Below are 10,946 nucleotides of genomic sequence, written 5' to 3' on the forward strand. Positions count from 1 at the left end.
CAAAAAGTCAGCACTACATATACATGCTTGTAGCTTGGGATTGAAACCCAATAATTTTCATTGGTGAGGTATTAGAAATTACACATAGGCTTTGTGGAGATAAGACACATTACTGTACTTTATTATTATTAGGTTTTTCAATTTTATGTATTGATTTATTAAAATTTTTAAAAAAAACCTATTTCATAACATTCTCGCACTATATTGATGTGAGCATTTCTTAATCAATTATATGTTTTTTTATACATTATTTGACTTAAATCTCATCCATCTACAAATTCTTCATTTACATGAAAGTTGACTTTAATTTCTTGCGTTTCTATTTCCCGATTTCAATTAATTGATTATTGTAAAACATTAAAAATAAAGTTATAGCATGCTTGATAATGGTACTTTGAGAGTTTTTTTTTTTTTTTAAAAAGGTACTTTGATGACTTAATTGGATCGCTTAAAATTTTCTTTCAAGTGGACAAATCTCATTCCTAAACAAATGGCTTACACAAATTGCTTATAAGAATTAGATGTCTTTATATTTCTTAATTGATATAGTTTATTAGAAACCAAGGATCATGTCCGGCACACACGATTGATAGTTATGACTCAACCTTAATAACATCATATTAATAGGTTATCACCAAAAAACATTATTGTAAGAGATTTTCATGAGCAATGTAATAAAAATTATACCATGGGCGTAAAGAAATTCAATCAACCTTAAAAATCCAAATCACTTATGAAAAAATGAAAATCTTTTGATAATTTTTTGTGATAAATAGCATGATTTGATAGGAACAATCTAAATATCAATATTGATTTTCTTTTTTTTTCTTTTTTTTAAAAGAGATAAATTTTTTTTAAGGGACTCACCTTAACAAAGCTAGGCTCTGTGTAGTGGAGGGCAGCCTAGCTAAATGTTCCAAATAATAATTACTGATAGTAATATATAAATTAAAGAAACAATTAAAGGTAGATATATGCAAAGGATTCTTAAGTAGTTAATACTTACCAACTAAATAACTTGTGTAATTCCACTTGCCAACATTTTCTCATTCATAAATGTCTTAACTCTGCAAATTATTCGGTAATTGATTAATTTGTAGGCCAATTCATCGGGTACAAGTTAAGCATTAACTCACTATTTAATTGATACATACATACATACATTCATATATACATATTATGCTGAATATTTATGAAAAATAAAATGTATATTTTTGTATATTTTTTTAAAAATAAAAAAAAAATGCGCAGATCATTTTCTTTGTATATTTTGGATGACTGTAATAATTATTTTGATAAATTTATATGAAAACTAATATGTTAAAATATTTATGTAAAATAAAACAAATATATTTTTATACTTTTCAAAAAATGACATACACACATAATTTTCTATGTATATATATATAATTATTATTATTTTGGTAAAATTATTTTTTTTTAAAAAATGATATGCAAACTAATTAAAATGACCTAATTTCTTATTGCTTTATTATGAAAATTTTGATTTTGGAGATTAAATTCGACAGCACTACTGAGTCTATTTGACTTGTCCAACGGTGGATTTTTTGTGATTTTCAAAACACGCTTTGTTAGGACCAAAGTAATGACATAATTGGGATTTTCAATAGTATTTAAGAACATTACATATATATTTCTTTTGAGAGTTACCAATTTGATTTTTGTTTAGTATAATAAATACAAATAATATTATTTTCCATATTTTATTATTCTTATTATTATTATTATTTTCCTACTTTTCTTAATGCTATGCAAATATTTCTATTTTAAGAAGCTTTAATGTACGGTCTCAAATTTAAAAAAGATATTCATGTAAATATGCTTACTAAGATTATGTTCAAAGTATTTATTTTAAATGAATTAAGACCCGTATTGAAGACCCAAATCATATTATTATTTTAAAAAAATATATCATATCATTATTAATTTTATTAAATGTTTTCTGTATTAATTTTGTCCAATTAAATGTCAATGTTAGGGATTCAGATGATGGCAACGTGCTAAGCAAAGACCAGTGGGTGACAAGATGGGAGATAGATATGGAGGGAATGTTAATTAATTAATTAATTAATGCAAATTAATTAATTGAGACAGCTAATTAATTAAGGAGAGGCAAGTCTAGTACGCATGTATAAAATAGATTAATGTGAATTATAATCATAAATGTTGTCGAAATAAATTCCTTTCCCTCTCTCTCTCTCTCTCTCCATCTGTATATATATATATATATAGTTGAACCTGTCGGCTTTATCAGTATCAGCATGACAAGGAAGAAGGTGAAGTTGGCATACATCACCAACGACTCGGCCAGGAAGGCGACCTTCAAGAAGAGGAAGAAGGGGCTGATGAAGAAGGTGAGCGAGCTGAGCACCCTGTGCGGGATCGACGCCTGCGCCATCATATACAGCCCCTACGACTCCCAGCCGGAGGTCTGGCCCTCCCCCGCGGGCGCCCACCGCGTCCTCTCCAAGTTCCGCAAGATGCCGGAGATGGAGCAGAGCAAGAAGATGGTGAACCAGGAGAGCTTCCTTCGCCAGCGCATCTCCAAGGCCCGCGACCAGCTCAAGAAACAGCTCAAGGAGAACCGCGAAAAGGAAGTCGCCAACCTCATGTACCGCGCTCTCGCCGGCCAAGCCTCTCTCCACGCCCTCTCCCTTCCCGACCTCCACGACCTCGGCTGGCTCGTCGACCATTACCTCAAGGACATCCACCGCCGCATGGACTCTTTTGGTTTGGCCGTCGGTAGTGGTAGCAGCGGCGGGAGTACTGGTGGTGCTGGAGAGAGTAACCATCAGCACCACCTGCAGCCGGCTTCGGCCGTGGGGCTGGAGGTTGGGAATATGGGGGCGGAGGCGATGCAGAGTCACCGGTGGCTGATGGAGCTGCTCAACTCATCTAACGTGAACGTGGATCAGAGTATTAACAGCATAGGAGGGTTTGGAGGAGGCGGCGGCTCGGCGGCGACGGGAGGAGCAGGGGAGGATATGAATATGATGCTTCCGTTGATTGGGGATGCTACCAACAACTACCACAGCAGTTTGTGGTCTACTACTTTTTTCCCTTGAAAAAAATTTTCATATCATTCATTTTTAGTTTTTTTTTTTTTCTCTTTGTATTACGTATTGTGCATATCAATCTGTCCAATTGATATTTGATAATATATATAAACAAAATCATATCGTTTTCTTTTTAGTACTTAATTATTTATAAACACCTTATATATATATATATATATATATATATATATATATATATGTAATTACTGCTATTTAATTGCACAAATAATTTAAAGCATTAATTAATTTTTAAAGCAAACATCATTTTGAAAAATTGATCAATGTTCAATTATCTTGTACTTAAATATGCTTATAAATATTTTGAATAATAATAAAGATTAAATATTTCTTAATTTTTTTCTTTATCGACCTTTACTTTATTCTTATATATTTTTTGAGTAAAAATGTCTCATCCATCAAGTAATAAATTATAAGACACAAAACAATCCTAACTAGTTCAAATTGGTATTACTGTCAAAAAATGTAAAAACAAAAACTAAAAACAAAAATCAAAAGCTAGAAGAATTTTAAAAATGTTTGGTTAATATTTATAAAATTAAAAACATAGTTTAAAAGACTAATTTTAATCTTCAAATAAAATAATATGATAAAAATATGATTAAAAATAATAAAATTACAAAATAATATACATTAAAAATTTTCTAACATGTATTTTAACTTGTTTTTCAATGTAAAGGATTTGTTACCATATTGGGGGCACATTCTAGCTTTCCACTATGCATGCAAGTCCTTCTTTAGATCATTTGGTTTTATTGTTTCGATTCTCTTTCCTACTATCCCAATATACTGATAAGATTGTAGAATTCGTTTTAAGATCAACCTTTCTTTTGTTATTATTGGTCACAAGCCACAAGATTCGTATAAATATAAATACTATTAGTCTTTCTAAATAAGAAAACTCGATACAACCATTCAATTGACTTGCCATATACATACGTATATATATATAAACTATTGGGATCTTGAATCAATCATAGAGATATAAAAAATGAATTTAATTAACTTAAAAATTCTTAATGAGCCCATAATTAGAGTTTGTTCTCTAATATTTATTTTTAATACTTTAATTTTTAAATTTTTAAATATTAATTAAATTTTAGTGGGCAAATTTTATTCAATGACTTACAATGCAGTGCTAGCTACTGAATATTAATATTAAAGAAATGAAAAATTAATTTAAATAAGTTATTAAAATAGAAAAAACAAAAAAAATAAATTAATAGTACGGAAATAAACATAAGCATTTTATACAAAATAACACTGATCTACCAAAATATTGTATCATAAATACCCTGACATAAATCTATGGTTCTAACGATCATATGACAATAGTCGCTCACTAATTTTTAATTTTGGATATTTACAGTTATTGCAAGTATAAACTATTGGGATGCACTGCACTTTCTTCCTAATTGTGGGCTTATTTTGGTATATAAAATAAGAATTCTATATTCCCAATGCTCAATTACTGCTATTTAATTACACAAAAAATTTAAAGCATTTATTAATTTTTAAAGCAAACATCATTTTGAAAATTTGATCAATGCTCAATTATCAATGTGTCTTGTACCTGCTAATGCTTATAAATATCTTGAATAATAATGAACTTCATTCACTGCATTGCATGCACTCCCTAAAGAGAAACCTCAAGCATATTTTATGTGCTTATTGTGTGTTTATCAAATAATTAATTATGGGAGATTATACGTATCTAATTTAATTAATCAATATTACTTTGTCACTTGGAATGTATTCATTAATTAATTTTATATGAAAATATTATTAATTACTTATAAGAGATTATGCATTGATGGGTGAAGAGAAACGCTCAGTCACTGGTTGTGAATGAAACTCAGTGAGAATCAATTGTACAATAACAATATATTTCAATCTGAGAATAGATACAGAGAACTTCAAATTAGAACTCTCTCTCTCGCTCACTGGTTTTACACTCTCAACACACCATATTAGATTACACACACACACAACTATTTATAGCACATACAAAAACACAATAATCAACAAATGCCGCTGGTAAGTGAGGTTGGTGACCGCCGTTCAACAGAAGCGGCTGGTCGACAGCTGTCGTCAACCATTGCTGCCACCTTCCACCGTCAAGTTTACTCTTTCAACACCCCCCTTATACTTGACTCTCCTAACTTTGTCATTCGGAGCATTGTCTTCAGTCTTGTAAAAATATCATGCCTGAGTGGTTTCGTGAAAATATCAGTCATCTAATCATATGTTCTGCAAGATATCAATTCCACTTCTTTATTCTTCACATGCTCCCTGATAAAATGATACCGAGTATCAATATGTTTACTTCTTTCATGGTAAACTGGATTTTTCGCAAGTGCAATCGCTGATCGGTTGTCGATGTAGACTTCTGTGGGGTTATCTTGAAGAAATCCCAGATACTTCAGTACATTCCTAATCCATATACCATGACAAACAGCTAAGCTGACAGCAACATACTCAGCTTCACATGAGGACAACGTTACGATGGATTGCTTCTTTGAAGACCATGTAAACGTTGTATCTCCCATGAAAAATGTAAATCCCGTCGTGCTTTTTCTTTCATCAAGATCTCTTCCCCAATCGCTATATGAATAGCTAATAAGTTTGCAATCACCTCTTGATGAATAGAACATACCATTAGTGATGGTACCCTTGACATATCGGAGTATCCTTTTCGTTGCATTCAAGTGGAACTTGTTAGGAGTCTCCATGTACCTGCTAACAAGTCCAACTCCATAGAGTATATTTGGTCTATTGCATGTCAAATACCTCAAGTTTCTAATCATACTCTTGAAATATGTGGGGTCAACATCTCCTTCCTCATTCTTTCTCAATTCCAATCCAGTTTCAACTAGAGTTGTCATGGGATTGCATTTGTCCATCCCAAACTTCTTCAGTACTTCTTTTGCATAGTGGCTTTGGGAGATGAAGATTCCCTTCTCGCTCCTTCTCGCTTTGCACGACTTCTATGCCAAGGAAGCGAGTCATTGGGCCAATATTCATCATTTCGAATTCTTTGACTATGCTCCTTTTGAAAACGGCAAACATCTCTAGATTGTTGCCAATGAAGATCAGATCATCAACAAATAGGTAGGAAATTAGCATGCTTCCATTTGTCTCCATCTTCATGTATAGCGCATGCTTGTAGGGACACTTCTCAAATCCATTCTTTTGGAAGTAGTCATCAATCCTCATGTTCCATGCACGAGGTGTCTGCTTCAAGCCATAAAGTGCTTTCTTCAACTTGTACACTTTATCTTCTTTTCTTTTCTTCACATATCTAGGTGGTTGATCGATATAGATCTCTTATTCTAGAAAACCGTTCAAAAATATTGATTTCACATCCAGCTGGTAAATCTTCCATCCATTTTGTCCTGATAGTGAAATTAGTAATTTGATGGTTTCAAGTATGGCAACCGGAGCAAAGATTTCTCCATAATCAATCCCTTTTTTCCTGCTTGTAGCCTTTGGCGACAAGTCTTGCTTTGTATCTCTGAACTTCTCCTTGAGCATTCTTCTTGGTCTTGTAGACCCATTTCACACCAATAGTTTTGTGGCCCTTCGGGAGATTTGTCAATTCCCAAGTCTTGTTCTTCTCGATGGATTGAATCTCCTCATCCATCGCTTTTCTCCATTTGTCTTCTTCATTAGCTTCCTTAAAACTAACCGGGTTGCTGGTCAATAACAAACAGTATAAAGTAACATACTCTTCTATTGGTTCTGTAGTTTCATACAGGTCAGCTAGATTTCAAGCTCCTCTAGGTCTCATGTCTGAGATTTCACGCTTTATTGGTGATGGAGCTTCATTCCTTTATTATGAACCATGTGGAGGTGTCTGCAGCACAGGAACTTGTGACTCGATAGCCATTTCTATTGTCTGTGTAGGTTCTTCTCCTTCAAGTGTCAATTCTGCATCTTTGGAACATTCAGCCTGGTACCATTTCTAGGATTCATTTTCTTCAAAAATGACATCCCGACTGTGAAAGACTTTCTTGTTGATGGGATTGTAGAGTCGATATCCCATGGTGCTATTACCGTATCCAACAAGGATAAATTTCTCTCCTTTATCATCCAGCTTTGTCCTTCTTGTTTTTGGGATCTTTGCGTAGGCTATGGAGTCAAACACCCTTAGATGACTCACACTGAGCTTGTGAGTACTCCAGGCTTCATGTGGTGTCTTTGTATCAAGAGTCTTCGTAGGACACCGATTGAGCAGATAGACTACACATGACACTACTTCTGTCCAAAAACTCTTGGGCACATTCTTATCCTTTAACATGCTTCTGGCCATGTTAAGGATTGTGCGGTTCTTCCTTTCAGCTACACCGTTCAACTGGGGAGTGTAAGTCGGTGTGAATTTTTTTTGAATCCCTTGTTGCCTAAGGAATTCTAGGAAAGCTTCATCCTTGTACTCTCCTCCTTGGTCTGACCGGAGTGACTTGATGCAGTAGCCACTCTGTTTCTTCATAAGAGCTTTGAACTCTTTGAACTTGTCGAACACCTCTGACTTGTTTTTCAGGAAGTAGACCCAAGTCTTCCTACTGTAGTCGTCGATGAAGGTGAGGAAGTATCGATTCTATCCATTTGAAAATGGTCTTAGTGAACCACACACGTCTGTGTGTACTAGATGGAGCGGCATGGTTGATCTCCAGTTGGCTTGCTTTCCAAAGTTGTTTCTATGTTGCTTGTTCAGAACACAGCTTTCACATATCGCATTTGGATGGTGGATATTGGGTAAGCCTTTCACCATCTTCTTGCTTTCCAATTGTTTCAAACTTTCAAAATTCAGATGTCCATACCTTAGATGCCATAGCCAGTCTTTGTCTCTGATGATAGCGCTCGAACACCTTGGTGTATCATGTTGGATGGCGAGCTGAAGCATTCGATTCTTTTCCATTTGAACTCAAGTAACAAGATTTCCTCGAGCGTCTATTATCACCATCTACTTATCACTAAGGCTAATTCGGTAGCCTCTCTCCACGAGCTATCTGAGACTAAGTATATTAGTCTTCATGGCTGGCACATAGTAGACGTTGGAGATGTAAGCATGATCTCCGGACTTTTGTTTGATCAAAACATCTCCTCTCCCCCAGACTGCGATTTTAGAATTATTGCCAAAAGAGGTCTCCCCCTGAACTTTTTCATCAAGTTCAAAGAATAGGTTTTTTTTGCCAGTCATATGGTTGCTGGCTCCAGAATTAAGGTACCAAACACATTGGTCCTGAGGAGTTGAATCGCGTGCTATCAGCATCAACGACTCTCCATCTGCATGTTCAGTTTCGGTAAGGTTAGCCTCCTCTCTAACCTTTTCTTGTTGTCGTCCCCAACACTTATTGCTATAGTGTCCATACTTATGACAATTGTAGCACTAAGCATTTTTTTTGTCTACATTTGGGCGGTTATTGCATCCCCCTCTTCTTCCTTGTCCTCTGCCTCATGCAACATAGTTCTATTGATTGCGTCATTCTCTAATGGGACCTCTTTCGCCTCTGCCACCTCTTCTGGAGTCAAAATTTCCATAATTTCTTCCACGGGATCCTCGGCCTTGTCCTCTTCCTTGTTGTGATGTCCTCCCTTTTCCGTATCTATCTGTAGTGAGGGAAAACTTTGTTTGGAGGGCTTGCTCTAGTGCTTTATCATCGCTCCTTTTGTTGACTTTCTACTCATGGGCTTGGAGTGAGCTTACAAGATCTTCTATAAACATGGTTTCCAAATCTTTTGTTTCTTCCAAGGTCACAGCTATATAATCATATTTTGGATCTAGAGATCACAAAATTTTTTCAAAAATTCTCTCTTCATTGAGAGTCTCTCAATTTCTTCTCAATTGATTTGATACTACCATAACTCATGTATAGTAGTCAACAATAAATTCAGTAGATTTCATTTTTAGAGATTTGAAATCACCTCGCAATGTTTGAAGACAAATCTTCTTTACTTTGATTGCACCTTTGTGTGTTCGCTGAACAGAGTCCCAAACTTCTTTGGATGTCTTGGTGGAGGCGATGATTTCAAACGTGGCCTCATTAAGGCCTTGGTAGATTATGGACTTCGCCTTACAATCCTTCTTTCGATCGGCTCGCAAGGTCGTTCTTTGAGCATCCGACATAGCTGCTTTAGCTTCTTTTGATGAGTTTTCTCTGTACCCATCTTCAACGATGTCCATGACATCCTGAACACCTAGAAGGGCTCTTATTTGAATCGACCAGTTGTCATAATTCTCCCAGGTCAATTTTGGAATGACTACTTGGGTAGCACCGTTCGCCATTGAGTTTAATATATAAAAATAAAGAGATGGGGGTTGATTTTGGAAAATATGATGCCACCAATGTGTTCAGAAAGTTGAAAAACCTTAGGAACTGATTTTAGGTTGCAAAGAACCGATCCAAAAATCACTGAACCGGTTACAAGAAATTCATGTGGTTTTTAAACAAGTTGGTTTAACTTAACGGCAGTGTTAACGACGTTAATTCTCACCTTAAGGCCACGTGGCAGCTTCTACGCATGTCGCGTGTCAGTGGCTGGACGCGGGTCGGAATGTGGGTCAGGTCGGGTGGACGGAGCAGGTTATGGGTCGCTAAGCCGGGTTGCGAATCAAGTTCCTAAGTTTGATCTGGAGGCCGGGTCAGATTTTGCAAACCGAGCAAGGAAGACGCTTGCGGGGCATGTGGAGCTCGTGTCGCCGGCTGCCGGAGTCTACGTCGGCGCTTATGGCACGTGGAAAAGGCGCTGACAACGCCGAAGGCGCGTGTGAGCGTGTGCGGTGCTTCTCAAAGTCCGTTTGAGATGTGGTGTTCACAGTTGGAATCATCTCGACGCGAATTTCACAATGGTAGGCTCAATTTTGGATTTTGAACAACTTCAAATTTGGGACAAAATTGATTTTTTTTTTTTTTCTATTTGGCGAATTTTAGCGTTCCTGGACACTCTGATACCACTGATGGGTGAAGAGGAACGCTCAATAAGAAACTCAGTAAGAATCAATTGCACAATAACAATATATTTCAATCTGAGAATAGATATAGAGAACTTCAAATCAGAACTCTCTCTCTCTCTCTCGCTCACTAGTTTTATACTCTCAACACACCATATTACATTGCACATACACACACATAGCTATTTATAGCAAATATAAAAACACAATAATCAACAAATGCAGCTGGTAGGTGAGGTTGGTGACCGTCGTTCAACAGAAGCGGCTGGTCGGTAGCCATCGTCAACCATTGCTGCTACCGTCCACCGTCAAGTTTACTCTTTCAACATACATTTTATTTTCAAGAGAATTAATCTCAATCAATAATGTAATTGATTACGGTCTCTTAGTTGCATGAAACGCTCAATTCTTGGTCACTATAATGTGAACTTTCTTTTTAATATGCATAATAGAAAATCAAACCTCAATAAATGCTCTAAAGTTTCGTCCTCAATCCAACAAAGCGAACAAACATTAGGGAATTAAAAATATCTCCAATTAAATTGTACTTCCATAAGTTGGAAATCTCATAATTCGAATCTTAGGTTTGGATTTGTATGAACTTGGATAAAATGTAATGTAAACTTTGATGGATCTAAAGGACTCATCTGGGATCTAGAGTTTCGGGAAAAAAAAAACCGACGAAAGCTAAGTGCCAAAAATACTTTTTCTCATTTTGAAATTTTCTTGATTTGATAATAATAATATTGCTACTGTTGTTGTAAACAGTAAATTGGACATTAAACTGAGGGAAAGGCCAAATGTCAAGTATAGGTGGTTCTATCTTTAATACATTCCATTAATTGCATTATATGCAATCTGTTAATAGAACCCCAAAGGAAATTTCGTACAATCCAAAA

The 10,946-nt window shown here is 35.5% G+C and overlaps 1 protein-coding gene across 1 annotated transcript; it reads left to right on the forward strand.

Annotated features, from left to right (window-relative positions):
• Positions 1-2,282: 2,282 nt before the first annotated feature.
• LOC131145886 (agamous-like MADS-box protein AGL86) lies at positions 2,283-9,846 on the forward strand. Its single transcript, XM_058095065.1, has 2 exons — positions 2,283-3,057; positions 9,569-9,846. The coding sequence occupies exons 1-2, from the start codon at positions 2,283-2,285 to the stop codon at positions 9,844-9,846; spliced, it is 1,053 nt and encodes a 350-aa protein (XP_057951048.1).
• The last annotated feature ends 1,100 nt before the right edge of the window (positions 9,847-10,946 follow it).

Source organism: Malania oleifera, chromosome 13 (genome assembly GCF_029873635.1).
Source record: "Malania oleifera isolate guangnan ecotype guangnan chromosome 13, ASM2987363v1, whole genome shotgun sequence".
Taxonomy (NCBI): domain Eukaryota; kingdom Viridiplantae; phylum Streptophyta; class Magnoliopsida; order Santalales; family Ximeniaceae; genus Malania; species Malania oleifera.

Coding starts and splice junctions, on each gene's coding strand:
- LOC131145886 (XM_058095065.1), top strand. CDS start 2,283: ATGACAAGGAAGAAGGTGAAGTTGGCATACATCACCAACGACTCGGCC. Junction 3,058..9,568: donor TACCAACAACTACCACAGCA/GTTTGTGGTCTA, acceptor ACTTAACGGCAG/TGTTAACGACGTTAATTCTC.